The 19,206-nt window shown below is 35.8% G+C and overlaps 1 protein-coding gene across 1 annotated transcript in view; it reads right to left on the bottom strand.

Annotated features, from left to right (window-relative positions):
* Positions 1–7,258: 7,258 nt before the first annotated feature.
* The window catches only part of SREBF2 (sterol regulatory element binding transcription factor 2), a 40,059-nt gene continuing 28,111 nt past the window's right edge, over positions 7,259–19,206 (bottom strand). The window contains exons 15-19 of the mRNA XM_026697163.2: positions 17,860–17,992; positions 17,056–17,224; positions 13,120–13,305; positions 11,679–11,790; positions 7,259–10,827 (exon numbers count right to left, since the gene is read on the bottom strand). Coding sequence (XP_026552948.1) covers positions 10,607–10,827; positions 11,679–11,790; positions 13,120–13,305; positions 17,056–17,224; positions 17,860–17,992 — 821 coding nt within the window. The 3' untranslated portion in view covers positions 7,259–10,606. The remainder of the gene's footprint in view (positions 10,828–11,678; positions 11,791–13,119; positions 13,306–17,055; positions 17,225–17,859; positions 17,993–19,206) is intronic.

Genomic DNA, 19,206 nt, shown 5'->3' on the forward strand with positions numbered 1-19,206 from the left:
AGAACTCATCTGTTCAATTAGGCCAATTTGACAAAACCTTGTTAGCATGCTTGGTGAAACCAGCATGGCTATACTACCCTATTGCTTAATGCACTGCTGTTGTTTCCTAATTCACTTTTTCATCATATCATACCAGAATCATCAATACCAAGAGAAAGCCTTCAAGACTTTATTACTGCATGGAACTGCATCAAAAGAGGGAATATGATTCTGCCCTCCCCATTACCACAGGGATCTAACAAAAGACAAAAATAACTCATGCAATAATTAACTGCTACCTTGTGTTTGGACATTCACTCTATATTATATTACTTCTCAAATTTCTATGTGTTGGTATTTGTATATAAATATTCTATACAATGAACATGGTTTGCATTCCCTTAATATTATGGGTCTCATATTTAAGTGGATGACTTTAGAATAGGGCTTTGAAATTCCCAGCCTCTGGCCGGATGCATCACATGCTGGCCACACCCACAGCCCGTTTAGCGAAGGGGAAAAAAGTCCCAATAAGTCATGTGACACCGCCATGACGACATGAGTTTGACATCCCTGCTTTAGAGGGTTGAAAAGATCTGGGCAGAACATAAGGTATAATTGCCACCAGATTATGAGATTCATGTAAAGTATTTAACATCATCATAATGGCATCTTGTTAAATCACAAAAGGCATGTGTGTGATCATGTAAAGAAACATTTGTGAACCTATATTTGTAACATCATAAGTCATTCCCCATTGCCCATATGTAAACATTTCTTTATTAGCTGTAGAGTAACAAATTCAAAACACTGATATTCCAGCCACTATACTTCACTTTATATCACATTTCACTCTGGCTCTTTTCATTGAGCCTTTTTTCAAGATCTCTGGATCACCAGATCAGATACAATATGCTCCACCAGTTGATGTGTAATTGGAATTGTAGTCATATTCTGATGCATCTTCTAACATGGAAGAAAATCTTTTTAAATTGAGTCCCTACTATCAAAATATACAAATGCTGATTTTCCCTGAGATGCAGCCTAAGCGCACTTGTGGTATATACCAACTAAGTGCAGCAGTAGCACTCTGATTTAAATTCATCCACTGCTCTGCTTCTGAATAATATTCCAAGCTCTGACTAAAAACAGACACGTCACTAGAACTTTACTTCATCACATGATTAAATGATTGTGGATGTCCAATTTCTTTCCAAATGACAAAACATCACCTCATAGTTTCACAATATAACTGCTATTTTAGAATGATTGATACCTGGAATTTTTTAATTTGTATTTTAATTTGTATTTTAGACTATGCTGCTGGATAGGTATGTCATCTGTGTGACACAATAATGTCTTCTGATTATTATTATTATTATTATTATTATTATTATTATTATCCGTTTTATAGTTTTGTATGTTAATAATTCTAAATCATGTGTACAATTGTATCAAAATCCTGTTCAGCAATTAATATAAAGCCAGAATTGGCAACTCCTTCAAATAACTATCAACAAACTGAGATAAAAATTTCTAACAAATTAAACTTCCATGCAGACCAAGTGATATGGAGACCAGAGGTGGTATTCAGCAGGTTCTGATCAGTTCTGGAGAACCAATAGTGGAAATTTTGAGTAGTTTGAAGAACTGGCGAATACCACCTCTGACTGGAGATTTTATAGTATCCTTCCCCTGCCATGCCCACCAAGCCATGCCCACAGAACCGGTAGTAAAAAAACTTGAATCCCACCACTGATGGAGACCACATCATCAGCATTAGCTCTATCAGCAATTGGAAATGGGGGGCGTGTAGAAGCAAAGGTGGCCACGTGTCAGTTGATCACAACTTCTGAGACACTCTTCGGCCATGTAGAATCTAGTCTGCTTTTCTTAAGAGCAAAGAAAGGCACTGAAACACGATTCACCTGCTAGACCAAACCTGTCCATTCATGAAAAATGAACTGGGGAGAGAAGTTAAGCAGAGATATATATTGTTCCCTGCCCAACCCCCAGCCCCGTTTAATATGGTAGAACTAGCATTAAATAGTCATAAGCGAAAATTCCAGAAAGGGCGTAAATATATTTGGAGATGAATGGCAAGGGCTTGGCAGCTTGCAACAGTAATAAAATGTAACAGAAATAAACCACAGTAAATTCTACCACAATCCATGACAACATAATGAAATAGAAAATAAATACTAAAGGTAAATTAATGTAAATTATGGTGGAAAGCAATCAATTCCCAAATGCCCTACAGAAGAGTTCATTAACTGCCTTCCAGCCATGGGTATCAATCTAAGTTTTAGGTGGAGACGGTTCCATAGAACGAGTTCAGTGAGAGAAAATCTTTATTTCCTGGCTTCAACTAATAGCTTTTTCTGGGAGGATCACTCTGACAGATTGGCTCATGGATTAGGTCGTCCTGTAAATAAATCATTACTGTAATTATATGTACTACTGTGTGAATCAACAACTTTGACTTAATTCTGGCTTTGATAGTTAAAAAACATTCTGACTTATCTCATAGGTTTTTGCACAGAACCTCTTAATAGACAGAAAGGAGGGAGAATAAAGGGGTCTTTGTAGGTTCAGAAGATCTTCAACTTTATGAAGTAATTGTTTGCAGTCAGTTTAACAATCATTACAATTTGTTCTTTCCTGGGCAAACATTAGTTTATGGTTGAACCAAGCATTAAGATGTGGAGTTTTACATAAGATATAGGAAATAGTTTATAATATATATTATCTAATTTGTAAGGAAGTCTCATTTTATGCCCATCAGAGAAAGTAATTTCTATTAAATTGACTCCCCCAACTTTCTTCTTTTCTTGGCCTACAGTGTCCTTTCTGGATAGCCCAGGAATAAGCTTAGAAATAAAGGAGATGAAGGATTAGCTAAACACACATGGATTTTAAAAAATTGTTTTAAAAACTTACGAACATTTCATTGTAGTCTCAGACCAAAATGCAAATTAAAGCACAGTTGTAAAAAAATAGTTTAATAGAAATATGTAATCAAAGTGAGTATTCTGATACTTTTTTAAACTAATAATTACATGACTGATTCTGATCTTGTAAAGATTACAACCACAATTTTGCAGTTTACTAAGTAGCTTTGAAATTCAAAAGCCACCTGGTAGCTCAGATTTTTTTTTTCCACAAGGAGTCTGAATAAAATATACAAGGTAAGGAACCTGTATATTTTTTTAAATTGCTCACCTGATTGTATTCAAATTCTTAAAAAATCCATTAATACTTAAGGTGGGTAAGGATAAATGGATAAAGTTTTGAAATTTGGATTAGGGTATTTCATATTTCTATATATCTTCTATAACTACAAAATCAGAATCATGTACACCATGGCATTCTTTGGCTTACACAATTATATGACATTCTATGGAAGTGAAAGTTGGACTTTAATAAGCAGGCTAGGAAGAGTATTTTTATGCTTTTGAGCTTTGGTGTTGAAGACTTCTCTGGTAACTGTTGTTTGCCTAAAAAGTGAGGAATGTGATTAAAAGACCACGATATGAATGTTTCTCGACCTCTGAATGTAATATATAATTTCCACACCGCACAGGTATGCAGCAAACCAGGTGGAACATACCAAAATTAGAAGAATGACAAGTGTTTTATCAGCTACAATCAGCTGTTGCCAGAGCACTTCTTTTCTTCTTTTTCCAAAGGGTTTTGTAATCCCTTTTTCCTTAATTATGAACATCATTGTTGGTAATTGTAGATTTTATTTTGCGACAGATAAAAGTGTCATACATTGCTTTTTTTTTTTTTTTAAGGAATTGCATAGTCCTGGACAAACCATTTCTTAAAGTTACAGTAAAGCAGCTTGGTGTTCAAATGCCTGAAGTATCAGAATAAATATTTTCATATAAATTAAATAACTTTCTAAATTGTAGTTCTAGAGCAGTGAGTTATTATAACAGAGGAGGTTATTACCTTGGAGGTCTTTGAGTCCAAACCGCTGCTCAGGCAGGAAGGCCTATACCATTTCAGACAAACCTCTTCTTTAAAACCTCCAGTTTTGAACACCCACAATTTCTGGAGGCAAGTCATTCCACTGATTAATTATTTTAACTGTCAGGACTTTTCTCCTTAGTTCTAGGTTGATTTTCTCCTTGATTAGTTTCCATCCATTATATTGCTTGTTTGAGTAGCTTTTTATATAGAGAAGCCCCTCATAAACAGATGTTAACTAATAAAGCAACTGAAGTCCTTCCTGTTTAGGTTTCATTTTAATGTGATTGTTGCTAATCTTCATTATGGTTTCCTATGAAATCTGTTCTTTAATTAGTCTAAAAGACTGCAATTGTTTTATATTCCATTTTTATAACTTTAAGGCACATTTTAGATGAGTTTACAGAGCATGTAATATATTATATATAACAATCCCCGTTAATAGAAATGTTCATTTTTTTCAAGGGAGACTTTTAGCTTCTTTGTCAGTCTCTATCCTTCCCACACTTCCATTTCTCCCAATCAAATTGACATATACTAGATATTATTTTTGTGTTTTATTTATTCTCCTAAAAGAACATAAATCCAGCAAGAAAGTGGGAAATATGTGATTAAATAGGCAAGGCCACCAATAGGCTAAATGGGCATTGGCAAGAGTTACAGTAAGGAACATTTGTACAGAGAAACTTCCTATATGCCAGATGCCCATATGTTAGCAAATGTTCTCAGAGACAACATAGATTCCTAGCAGCATGTTGAGAATGTTGAATGGTGGTTCTATCGAATATATTTTGCTGTGGCATTTCTGCCCTCTGCTGGTCAAATAGAAGTAAAATACAGAAAAAAAAATCCTTCTATGCAATCTCTCTCTCTCTCTCTCTCTCTCTCTGTGTGTGTGTGTGGATAGATAGATAGATAGATAGACAGACATATACACGTACAGAGAACAAGGAGGTCAGTATTAAGGTTGGCTCATCTTTTATAATTTCCTCTTGATGCTTTTGAATAAAACAAGTCATTTACACCATTTCCAAACTATAACTAAAACACAGGGAAGGTCCTCAGCTCCCCTATCCTTGCTTAAGTATGTTGGAAAATTAGTCTTGACATAAAATTCCAATAACCAAGATGAATCAGTAAAAATAAATTTGAAGTTTAGTAGGCAAAAAAAGTTCTCTCTCACATTTCAAACTATTTCATTTAAGATCCAGAGACTTCATACCAGTATTATGTGGTCCTATTTATAGGCAATAAGCAATGTGGGCGTGGGGGGGATGTTGGAAGTTTTCTTAGCACATAATCCTTAAGAATTGTCATATATAAAGGTAAAGTCAATTTTTTTCTTATTCCAACAAGTTGGCTACAATAAAGGACCATTTTATACTTGTGTTTCTCAACTTCAGCAAGTTTAGTATTTTGGACTTCAACTCCCAGAATTTTCCAGCCACCACCCTGAAGTCCACAAACCTTTTAAGTTGCTAAGTTTGAGAAACATTTCATCAGACAGTATTCCTAAGCAGTGATACATTACAGAAGAGGAAGAGAGTACTACTTGCATTATATAACTATTCTAAAACAAATATCACATTTATCAAAAAGATAGACCTGATTTTAAGATAGTACCTCAGCACAGACCAAAAAAGGTAGAAATGGCAAAAAAAGGTTCAACTCCTGTACAGTGTACTTACCATACGTGTCAAGTTACCATTGCAAATTCTAAAAATTCTCCTCCTACCCAATAAATGCTTCCATGTGCTACACCTATATAAGTGTGTACGTTTATGTGTATATTGTGTATGTATCTATTTCTCACTTTGCTAAAACCATACCTCAAAAAACCAGGGAGGGATTAGGAAAAAGTACATATGAATGTGAGGATTGTTTTCCAAGAACTGCACTAGAAGGTAACTGGACACAATGTTTTATGGTAGCCACCACCTTCCATAAAAATAGGCTAGTGCCCTGGGTTAATTCCATCCTCCTGTTTTGCAAGTCGTTTTGAAATGAGATGGGCGGCAAATAAATTTAATCCATCATTAAAGTCAATGAAAGTATATAATTAAATCTTGTAAGTCTTAAGTTGCAAGCGGCATACAATCTTTCCCTCCCTCTAAAGGTTCTTGCATTTGTGGAACTAGGTCCTGCCTCACCATGATGGCTCCTGTTCTGGTTGCAGCCAAGCTCCTAAGCAGTGTTGCTACTGAGCACTGCAGCCGAGGTCCCAAGCCAAACCCCAGACAGGAATCACACCACAACAGGTTGTTTACCATAGATTGTATTCCTGGAAGTTGACTTGACATCCCTCTTGCTTACCTATAATGGTTATAAAAGCCTGAATCTGCCTTCCCTCTTCCTCATCTGCTTGCTGTCCTTCTCCTTCTCCTATTTTCTCCTACACATCCACATTTTGTGGGTTGAGGGTCTGGATGAGGTCAGGCTGCCCATGGATGTCAGCATGATCCTAAAAAATGTCAGGGTGTGGCTCAATTAGCCAGCCAGCTAGAACTCCAGCGTGGGTGCTTGTGAGTGGACCGTTTTCCACAGCAAACTATGAATTTGTATGAGGGAGAAATGAGCCCAGCTGCTTTTCTCAAGTGCAGACAGCAACTTTAGTTTCGCTCCTCTCTTTCTCATAATTAATTATAACTAAACTGAGTTACTTGTTAATAAGGACATTTTACAAAATTAATGATTCTTATATGTATGAGCCAATCACTCTTATACACACATACAGAGAAACATATAAATATATACAGCATGTATATACACATACATGCTTTCTCCTGCTAGCAGAAACAACAAATAGAAAAGAAAATGAGGGAAAAGGGAGGGAAAAATAGGAACTGAGCTAGTTAGAACTGAGATGAAGATTAGAGCCAGAAACAACTGGACAGACAAAGAAATAAATTCACCAGATTAACAGCCCCTACATAATTAATAGCTAAGCTTCAAAGGTATCCATGCTTTGCAGAAGTAATGCCACTTGCATCTCTGATGTCTGTTCATCTTAGTTAGTATAAAATTACCTTTCACTTCAAACCCACAATACTTTATAATGTATTGGCAATCAGGTTTATGCATTTTTGTCATAGTTCTTCCAACTATTTTTGGTTCCAAATCCTTCAGAATGGTTGAAAAAAAAATAAAGTCCATCCCTAGGCACCACAGCATTCTGAAGTTGCCTAGAATCACTATTATTTATACATTGCAATCAGTGGACAAATACCTTTTGTGGGAAACAGTTTTAGACATGTTGTTTTCTATATAACTCATTTTAAAGACAGTTTGTTAACAATATCAGACCCTGAGTTAAATTTTGTCTTTATTAGATAAATTACATAATGATCCATACCAAAAGGTCACAACTGGGAATAACAGAGACCCTCATCTCGTGACATCACCACCTGCTACATCTTCATGTATCAAAGCATCTCTATTTCTAATTTTATTGGGATAAAAAGACACTTTTCATATCATATAAAAACAGAAAAGTTACCATTATATACACAAAACATATATAGGGCAAGATTAGGAGGAACAGTTCCATAAATACATGAAGTGTATAAAACTGCCAAAAATATGCGAGAAGGTAGATTTCTTTGTAGAGATCACATCTATGCAATTGTAATTTAAAGAAGACAGTAACCTCATTCTTATGGCTGTGCAATATTTATTTAATTATTCAATTTTTATAGCCACCCATCTCCATCCAATTGACTGATTAATATGATTTTTTTATATTATAATGGCCATTTGCTCTTTTAACAAAAATAAACTACTTTCAATGTTTCAAATTCAAGAAACCATGAAATGCTCAGAAAGAGATGGGTATTTTTTTTCATTTTTTTAAACAAATTAATTATATTGAATTATTTGCCCTGAGAGTGCCCAGGTGGAAGCATTTGCAAGGTCAAGCCTACCTAATCAATCAGTTAGACTCTTAAGAATTCACACTCTTTTTGTTACTCCTGGGCTGATTATTTTATTTTACAGTAAAGCAAAATTTGCATGTATATAACAGCAGTTGGGGGCCTAAATTAGCAATGACCTCTAATCTCCTCAGTCCCAATAAGTTTATTATTTTTCCTACTTAGCTGCTACCTGCACTGGGAATGCCATCATTAAGATTCTGTCTTAGTGAATGGAATAGTACTTTATGCAGCTTTCCAATTTAAAGGTGCCTCTGTGTCAGCAGCACATTGGGACACTTATTCTGGCTACCTAGGTTTACAAGAGAATTACAGTATGCATATCAGTTGTAAGAAATACAAACTTAAATACACTTCCATCAAGGAAACCAGCGGAACAAAACTTCTTTCAAACAGCATGGTCAAATATTAAATTTCACCATGTACCAGAATGGGGCAGGATATACAAACCAAACACACCCACTCACATATATAAGGGAGAAACAGGAAAATTGCATTAAATTAAAATTTTACATTTCAATAAATGCAGGTTGACTGAGAACAGACCTTCAAGATTTAAGTCAAGGCCTTACTGTGAAATCTGTTTCTGGTTAACTATGGAGCATTAAAACTCTCTCATCATGATTTGCATCTCTAATTGAGATGTATTTCGACTCCAACTATGAAATAGCAATATTTAAAATGTCTTTACCACTACAGCTTCACATTTGGGGGCATTGAAACAAAGTTCAAAAGACCTTTCATTCTTGAGAATCCTATCTATGATGTAGCCAAGAATTACCAATTGCATTATTTCAAGGAATAATATAATTAAAGTTGGGTGAATTTCCAAATTGCTCTTCTGCCATGAAATTTAGATTAATGCAATGAAAGACTTAACAAAAAAAAGAGAGTAAGCAAAGGAAATAAGTAGGAGAAAAACATGGCTTGTGGACCTTAAGAGTTCCATATAATATAAAATTTGTGTAATTCTGCCAGAGGAGATTGAGCTATAGATTGTTTCCTTTAACACTAAAATACTTCGTCCATACTATAAATATGTTACTCCCAAAAATTGTGGGAAAAGAACAGTGCTTCTTTATTACCAAATGGTGAACATGGAACTAATTTTTACCACAAGGTGGTAAATCTTACATGGATGTAAACAGCTTGGGGGGGGGGGGTTGTATTTTTTGAGAGTCAAGCTAGATGATTATCCACATGATTTAAAAAGTGTAGCTAGGCTAGCTACCTCTTTGTTTATAACAAACAGGCATCCAAATCAAGGTCTTGGGGAGGAACATTTCATCCTTGTCCACGTTTCATCTTGCTGAAAATCTCTTTCCAAAGCAATTGAAGGTGGGATTTCCTTCAGCAAAACAGTGCTGGAAAAGATGTTAATGTTCTACCCTTTACCTTCAGTCCCAATTGAGATCAGGAAGCCTACATCTTCCTGTCATCTAACCATTTTTTTTAATTAATGCTTTTAGTTGTATTTATTCTTCCCTTTTTCCCTAACAGGAAGAATATATAAAAGGAAGATTCAATTCCTGGCCTTACAATTATGCTACAGATCAGTCTTCTGCAACCTGCTGATTTAGATGTTATAATTTCTTGTATCTTCTTCAACCAGTGATATACCTTAGTCACATAACAATTCCAAAATTTAGAAGGGCTTTATCCTTGGCCAGATTCAATGTCTTCCCAATAGTTGTTACTGAAGAGAGACACTAAAAAATTCTCTTCAAACATAGATTGTGTCCATGCCATGAAGAAACAATTGAAAAATGGAACAAGTTATTTTATATTGTCTCCTCTAAGAAATGCTCACCAGGAATTATTATGTCTATTCTTTATTAAACTTCTGGGTTGTTCTGATTTGTTTTAACTTATTTTTTAATTATCATATTAATCTGATTTTACTTCTTTATAGCTAAGTACTATTCTATAGTTTGCACAGTACACTAAGTTTGTTTTTCTACTCCTCCTTGGATTTTTTTCCTTTTTATCATAATTAATTGCAATTTTTCTTGTTTTATCTGCTGGTCTATGGCTGAATAAAAATTGATAGATTGGTTGAAACTATAGTTTCTATCATTCTGATCATCATCAGTTTACAAAGGACTACAGAAAGAAGAAAGATACAGAATGAAGAGTATGAGACAAAAAGAAACTGGATTTTTTAGTTTGTAAAATGATAAAACATAAATAACTGTAACCCAAATAGCATAAAAACCATAATGCACTTCTCTAGAGAACTGTCCTGACTTCCTAAAGCTTCTATTTTATTGGAAGGTATCAGTAAGTAGGACAAACATATACTGAGGAGAAAAGAAGTTAACACACAATCCTATCTTCTTTGAATCTATCTATTTACTGAATCATTGCAAATGCCATCAAATGAGACTTCATACCAAATTTTTCACTTTTTACTAATTCATTACCCCAAAGTTGTTTTCAATAGAGATTGGTTTGTAAAAAGAATGAGAGAAAAGCAAATCCCTCTTTCAAAGATATCCAAATTAACCAGTCCAAGATATCAGTCTCTGCCAGGGGGAAAAATAACTTTCTAGCACCAGCATGAACAATCTTTTTGCTTAGAGGCAAATAATTTGCCACTTGCTATACACCAAGTCACCATCTCCTATTAGTATAATGAAACTTCCACAAATCTGGAACGGTTTTTAAGAAAAAGGAAGAGAATGTAACAAGTATTCATTCAATGTCTCAATATTCTTCTAGGGTTAGGAGGCAGCAATAGCTGTGCCACCACTTAGTTTCACAATCATCTGCTGACAGTCATTGCAGGAACGCATGTCGCCAATCTTCTCCAGTGTACGAGCTGCTTCTGCCAGCAGGACAGCCCGCTGGCCCGGAGATGACAGAAAAGACAGGGGGAGGTAGCGGCAGGCTAATAGAATTGCTGTAGCTCGTTCTCTTTGTCCAGGAAGAACATCCAACTCACCTAAACATGAAAAGAAAAGATTAACAATAAAAACTTAGTAATGAATATAAAATAAACATTTTAGGCAATAAATGTATTGTAGAAGTTACTGAAATAATAAATATGCTGGCTCCACCTCGAATTTTCTGTTAGAACTTTCCAGTTTTGTTGAATTCTGACAAGAAAACTGAATGTTCAAGTGTTCCATTTGTTGAAACAAAACTCAATGTAGGCTGAGTATTGTAATTACTAAAAAAAATGGTACTTGGCATAAGCCTTTTGCTTTTAATGTCAAGATTGGTAAAAGGGATAATATTTTAAAAGTCAAATTATAGCATCCCACCCAGCTAAAAATACTACTGCATGCAACTAATATAGGAGCTCTTCTTTTGTGGTATAATGGACTACTTGAGAATAGAGAGATTTCTTTGGGCACAGAACAAAAAAAAACATATCCCAAGACAAATCTATCTACCTACCTACCTATCTACCTACCTACCTATCATTGGTTCTAATATAAAAATACCAAAAATGATATTCTATATTGTACATCTAAATTATACATACAGGCTTCAAGCATTAGGTGCCTCTTATCTATCTATCTATCTCAAAAAAAAAACCATGGGTCAACCAGAAACTAAGACCAAACTGAGCTCAAACAACTTTCCAAATGTAGCATCCTTGTCCTTTTAATAAGCACTTTTACAATTAGGCATAACCCACAGAAACATTAATATTTGTTGTTGTTCTAGTATATTTAAATATGTGAATTCCTAAAATCTATGAAGGAAGATAGGTTTCCCATTATCAGCTCCATTATATACCCTTCTGTTTAGCAGAAAAGAAAGAGAACAACACAAGAACCTACTGACCTTGCTTGGTACTCTGTGGGATCCGACGTCTGAGACTATGCTCAAGCAGCTGATGAGTACGTGTGGGGCTGGCTCCTGCCATCAAGCGGACAGTGGCCTCATGCAGAAAAACCTAGAAAAAAATAGAAATTCCATGGAGATGATTTTAAGGGGCAGATTTCAAACAATCATTTCTTACATGTTGGTCAGATGTCCAAAACTGTGATGAAAGTTTTAAATTTTAAAGATTTTAAAGTTTGTATTTATCCACCTTTATCCTCTTGGCAGATTCACCTCACCTACTCTCTGTGTGTTTTATTTCTGTATTCCCTCCTGCAGAATTACCATAGCTGAGCTGTAAAAATCTGGACAAACACAAAATGGTGGTAAACTCTTTATGTTCTGTATATCTTTGCTGACATCTAGTGGTCATTAAAATTGCACAGCCAATGTATATTATTGTCCATGGTAGATGGCCTGATGCAGGCTCAAGGCTGACTTAGCTGGCCTCTAAACAGTTCATGCTGAGAAGAGACAAGAATCCGGATTGCAATTTATTCCCTTGAGGGGATGAGGGGAAATAAATGGTGAGCCCAACAGCAAACTGCTAAAACTATCTTCCTTTCTTAAGAGTGTTTTTAATGGCTACTTTATCCTCTTAGTCGCTTTCTAGTTTAAACCAATGTAGAAAGAGTAGAAAAACCAGGAAATTCTCAGTTCATATCACAACTATATCACAAAATAAGCCTTAAGTGGTGGAACAAAATATAAACCCTATGGGGTAGAACAAAGTATATGTGTGCATGTGCGTGCGCACAGACACAATTATAATTACAGAATTGTTTTAAGGATGTAAAATAAAGTGAAATATTTTAACTTTCACAAAGCATCATCCTCATCATTTCATGCATACCTATGTATTATGAGCAAAGCTTACAATAATAGAAGTATATCCAGAAGAAAATCTCTGATAATAAACACTGCAAACAATGATAAAATATTATGACAAACAGATTCCAGCAGAGCAATTTGTTCTTCTGACTTACAATACCATGCAGGTACTCAGGAGAAAACAAATATGCAAGTATGAAGAAGGACAACATTTTCTCACCCTGAAGTTCTCTCAAATACCACCCACAGATTCTTACACAAACAGGCGTGTCTATCTATCTATCTGATTTTTTTTACCAGGTTAAAAGACAAATGCAAAGAAAAATAAGAAAGAAAAAGGAAAGTATTTAAAACAATACAAATACAAAAAAAAAAATAATACTGAAAGCAGCTTCCAATCTTTACAGCAGTTATAAACCTACTTAATATCATTTCCCCCTTTCAAGATTATGTAACATACTTCCCCCTCCTCCCTGTATACAGTCCTTTTTAATAGATAAATCCAGAAATTACCAGTTCCTTATTATCCATTTATAGCAAGAAGCCCATAAAGGGTTTCCAATATTCTTACCTTTCGGTAAGCGAGCCTGAAGCTATTTGCTAGTTTTCGCAGGCTGCCAAGATCACGCTGGAAGCCAGTCAGTTCAGAAGCAGAAGCATGGTGCGTGTCTCCCAAAGCTAGACTAGAATTTGTCTGTTTCTGCCATAGAGTGGTACGGAGAGATAACAGTAGATCGCAAGCCAGCAACTGGATCATCTAAATAGATAGAATCTTATTCAGCAACAAGAATACAAAAGTATTCAAACAACAGTAATGGTGGGGCACAAGGGCTGCAGTCACTGTGCTTGAAAATTTCTGGTGGTCACAGTCAAGTTTTGAACAACCACATATGGCCCAGGAATCCCAAAACCCATGTCCAAGTTACCAAAATGCAGTTTTCAATGGCCATTATAATTACTATATATGTATTACAGTAAAAATATGTTTATTATAAAAACTAAACAATAAACAGGAACAAAAAAGTATTAATTAGATTAGTATACATACATACAGACACACACACACACACACACAGAGATATATGGTATTCAGTTTTGTTCGGGTATTTTCCCACATCATTATAATTGTGCTTTTAAAGTTGTAGCAACGTTTCGGCAGAATCTCATCTGCCATCATCAGGCTTCTGTATTGTGTTCGTCTGTGAGTCAGACTTTCACAGCCATTTCAGATTTAAATTTGGGGCTCGCCTACTGCTGTGCCAGAATGGTTTTTTCTTCATCCTGATTGGTTGGGAGTCTTGGTCTGTGTTTATTGGTCTTGGAGTTTGCTGTGTTCTGCTTGATTGGTGTTTCTAATATCTTCTGTCTGTTTTGTGCCTTTTTTCTGTCTTGATTGGCTGGCAACATTGTATTTCCTGTATTGGAGGCTTTTAGTGTGGCTTGGCTCTGAGTAAATGGACGGCTATCATTTATTAGGAAGCTAGGTTTCATCTGGGTGCCTGGTTGGGGTGTGTTTGAGCTGGAGGTATCAGGGGGGATCTGTTTGTTCCCAGGTGTTTGCCTGGCTTGTGGTGTGGAGATTTTTTTGTTTGTGAGTGCAGGCTTCCAAATAATTGACAGTCTGGTGGAATCATCTCTTCTATTCATGTTTTCAGATCTTTTTTCAATCTCTATGGCTTCTCTGATAATTCTGTGGCTGGGGTTTTCTATAGTGGCTAGGGTTTTGGTGCCATTGAAGTTGATGCTATGACCTATGGCTTTCATGTGTTGGACTAGTGAGGAAGTGTGTTCCAGCTTTTTTACTGCATTTTTGTGTTCATCCAGGCGGGTACTTATTCTTCTATTGGTCTGTCCAATGTATGTGGCAGGGCATGATGCACAGGGGACTTCATATATGCCTTGGTTTTCCAGGTCGATTTTATCTTTGGGGCTTCTTAGGATGGCTGCTATTTTTCTGTCTGTTTTGAAGGCAGTCTTGATGTGATGCCTGTGTAGTATCTTGCTGATTTTGTCTGTAGTCCCTCTTATGTAGGGCAGGACAGCTGTTCCATAGGTCTATTCATCTTCTAGGTCTCCATTATGTCTCAGTGTGTTTTTGTGGATCAAGCCGGTGATTTTGCTTTTGTGGAAGCCGTTGGCTGTCAGTACTTTAGTCAGGGTGCATAGTTCAGTCTTTATGTGTGTCTTGTCTGCCAGGCGTTTGGTTCTGGCAATTAGTGTTTTGGCCACGGAGTTTATCTGTGCTGGGTGGTGGTGGGATTGGGCATTGAGGTAGCGGTTGGTGTGTTTTCTTCTGGTATATGGTGTGTCCTAGTGTGCCATCTGTTTTTTTGTAGATTAGTACATCTAGCAATGTTAGTTGTTTGTTTGTTTCCGTTTCCATGGTGAATTGATTTTGGGGTGTGTGCTGTTTAGGTGTGTTAGGAAATTGTTTAGGTGTTCTTTTCCATGGGGCCAAATCAGAAATGTGTACCTCCAGCTCAAACACACTCCAACCAGGCACTCAGATGAAACCTAGCTTCCTAATAAATGATAGCCGTCCATTTACTCAGAGCCAAGCTGCACTAAAAGCCTCCAATACAGGAAACACAATGTTGCCAGACAATCAAGACAAAAAAAAGCCACAAAACAGACAGAAGATATTAGAAACACCAATCAAGCAGAACACAGCAAACTCCAAGACCAATAAACATAGACCAAGACTCCCAACCAATCAGGATGAAGAAAAAACCATTCTGGCATAGCAGTAGGCTAGCCCCAAATTTAAAACTGAAACGGCTGTGAAAGTCTGACTCACAGATGAACACAATACAGAAGCCTGATGGTGGCAGATGAGATTCTGCCGAAACGTTGCTACAACTTTAAAAGCACAACTATAATGATGTGGGAAAATACCCGAACAAAGCTGAATACCATACATGTAAGTACCCGCGAAAACTTAAGAAAACAAATATATATATATACATACATACACACACACACACACATACATATACAGACACATACAAAACCTAGACAACTAAAGGAATTAAATAGATAACCCCCTTTACAAAAATAGATAAAATAGACCCTACAAAACCTATTAACAGTATATAACCACTTAAATCAAATAAAATTAAGCAATGTGCAACATAAAAATCAAAGAACCCTTTCAACAGGGCCAGTCTCAAACTCCAAGTCCCCAGTCAAAGGAGCACCCCTATTCTCCAGAGTCAAAAAAAATTTAAGCTCAGCTTTAAAGACAGAAAACCAGTATCTTCAATTGTATTATTTAAAAAAACCCAACCCAGCTTACATCTAAGAAGATATCCCAAAAACGTTGCCACCAAATAATATTAAACTTCTTTATAATATATATATCATTCCTTAACCATTATTTGTTATCTAATTTTTGTTTCCTGTTTAATTAGTGCTTTGTGAAATTAGAATACAGGGAAACCACATTGTGTTCATCTTGAATTGCATTAACAAGAGACAACTGAAAAATTAATTTATTTGTGCATATATTGGAAACTTATCCTAAAGAATGTACATTTGACCCAACAATTTCCTAGAAACAGAAAGCAATACAATGTTGGATCAAAATAGAAATGGCATCAGTGTTCACAGAACTAAGATATTGCACATTCTCTGATGACAAAAGAATGCTTTATAAGAAGCATACAATTTGATTAATTTATTCTTTCAAAATACAAGCCATAAGCTAAGTGTTAAATACAGAACAACAGTTATACGTTTACCTTTTCTTTGCCTGGTATTCTTTGGGTTGTTTTCCTGAGCCCTTTCAATCTACAGTATTGACTCTACATGTTATTTCTTGCACTTGGTCTCTTTTTGGGGGGTACAGTAATCCATATTTCACTGATTAATCTGCAAGAGGGTTGGTGAATTAAATACTCGTTCCTATCTCTGGATGGAGGGCTAGATTAAATGGCCTCTTGATCCATTTTATATAAAGTTCCTAAGAATTCCTTCCCATATCAACAAAAACCAAGGCTCAGGAGACTTGTAGTGCAGAGATCAGGCAGGCCTCTGAACTGCACTGCAGAAACATTGCATGAGTATTTCCAGAACATGCAATGCAACTACAATGCACTACAGTTGCCACCCAATAGATATAAACAAAGAATCTGAATTTAATAAACCTCCATGCTTACGAAACCCAAAGTGCACTTAGTATTAAAAACAAAGATAGTGAGAAATTTCATGATGCAAAAATTGAGAACTGTTCTTAGCTATGGAAATCAATATCCTTATTCTTCGGTGAAAATAATTCATTTAGGATGTACAATTCAAGAGAACAAGGAATGGGTCAAACAAGCACTTGTCCTGTTATTTGGGCAGAGCTAATGAACTGTGAACAGATGCTATCCCCACCTGCCTTTCATTTGGAAATAGGTACAGTGCTGCTGTATTTGCTGCACTGGAGGAAGGCAAAGAAGGAAGAAGCTATATACATTAAGAAAACTGTTTGTTATCTTAGTTCAAGTAAGTTTGTGTGACTTACATTGTTGAGACTTGTGCTTGAGACCCCACTTCTCACGTTGAGACTATTCCAGAGATGAGTGCTAGCTCTTTCACAATGACTAAATGAACTATGCTGCCCATCTGCCTTGCTAGACAATAAGGCATTCATGGCTTTGCATACATGGAAGATAGCTCGTACAAGGGCATTCCTAGAGGCATAGAGGCAGGAGAGAATAGCAAGGAAAATGATTAATGTCTTTTAAGTTTTATGAACAGTAGATTTTTTTGTATTCTGTCTTTATTATTTTTACAAATAATACAAGGTGGGGAAAATATCCAACATATCTGCCTCCTCCTATTTTTGCCACAACAACAACCCTATGAGTTGGACTGAAAGAAACTGGTCCAAGGTTACCAAATTGACTTTCATGGCTAAGGCGGAACTAGAACTCATCAAGCCACCCCACCCCCTTTTAATGTATTTTCAGATACTTTGCTATATAAATTGCTTTGGTATATATTCTCCCCAAAAAGTGCTAAAATGAGCCCTATAAATGAATTACCACTAGATAATGACGCAAAAACTAGTATAGTAGATTTCTAGACTGATATTTTGCATCCACTACTCCTAAGCATATTTTGGGATACCCAATTCTGAAAAGTTTTGGGTTAATTTAGAAACTATTTGAAGAAACAAGTTATAATTTAGTTTCATGGTGCCTACCAGAGATTTGTGGTATGTTTATGGGAGATCAAAATTAAAGTTTAGGAAAATTTCTATTTTATTATGCCCTTTTTAGATTTCAGATACACAGTTGTACAAATAATATAAAATACCACACACTCCATCATCTCCAAGCATTTAGGAATTCGTTCCACGTTGATAAACTGAGATTTCACAACTGTATCATCACCCTTGAGCCAGCTAATTATCATTGTGATTGCTGATGACCACCATCTGCAGACTACATCAGGATCTACAAAAAATGAAAGATTGTTAAGGGCCTTAACAATCTCTTTCTCTCAACGATTCCAGCCTTTTAAAACATGAATTCAGTCCATGGAACAAAAACAGAGCCAAGAGATAATAATGGGGAAAATGTAGCTTTGTTTCTTCATTGTGTTGCTCTATATTCCATTTTCAATCTTGTGGACATATTTATAATTGTGAGGTCATACTGTGGATGTTGAAGCAAAATAGTTACTGAGGGCTCCATTCATTGATTACTGGCAAAGATATGTGTCTGACCAAATGCTACCAATTACCCCTACTTACTCTCATTTTCTAGGCAGATGAGTACATTTCCAAATAAAGCATAAGCAGAAACCAATTTTATTTTCTAAGAAAGCTTGTGAGGATTTATGAGGGATCAAAAGTTTATTGATTGATTGATAAAATGTATAGGATGCCCATTTTACCTCAGAGTAACGTTCAAGGTTTCAAAGTTATCTATGAAATCAGGATTATATTAAAGACACTTTGCTATTCTATACCCAATTTTCCATTTTTATTTTTTTTTTCATTTTTTTAAATGTAAAATTCAGTTAAAGTATGTTGCCTAGCAGACAGCACATGTGTTTGAAGGCATACTAGAACCCCAGGGGGCAATACTTTCAGTCCTTCCTGCACTTCAAAACTTGCCACAGGAAGGAGAACTATAGGAGGAAGACAAACTGAAATAAGAAAATTATAAGCATCATTTCACCATTCTATTTGAAAGCTGATTTTGTATTTTTTTTAAAAAAAAAAACAATATTTAGTCTCAGTGAAATATCCAGAGCCATTTAATCAATTAGATGATACCAGGACCACAAAACAAAGGATGCATAAACTTGGAAAGCAAAACTTTTGAATTATCCCTTTCAAGACTTGAACAATATTCCAGGAATCTGAATAATGTGATACCACTTGTTCATATGAGAAATTGCTGTAAAAGGTAACTGACTAGGATTGTCCAGATCTTACTGGAAAGATAAAGCACCTTATTATTGCCATTTCTCAATGAAACCCTTTTTATAATAGGCTTACAATAGGATCATTGAAATAAATGGAGAAGTGGTGAGAAGTGGTCCAAGAAAATCTGCCCTTGTAACTGACAAAGTGTGTTACACCAAAGATAAGGGACCTAAAATTCTGTTCCTCTTTTTGTGTGATCAAGACACAATCTTGAACCTTGACCTGCAGAGCTAA

Source organism: Pseudonaja textilis, chromosome 5, assembly GCF_049901715.1.
Source record: "Pseudonaja textilis isolate UNSWEBS1 chromosome 5, rPseTex1.2, whole genome shotgun sequence".
NCBI classification, from domain to species: Eukaryota; Metazoa; Chordata; class Lepidosauria; order Squamata; family Elapidae; genus Pseudonaja; species Pseudonaja textilis.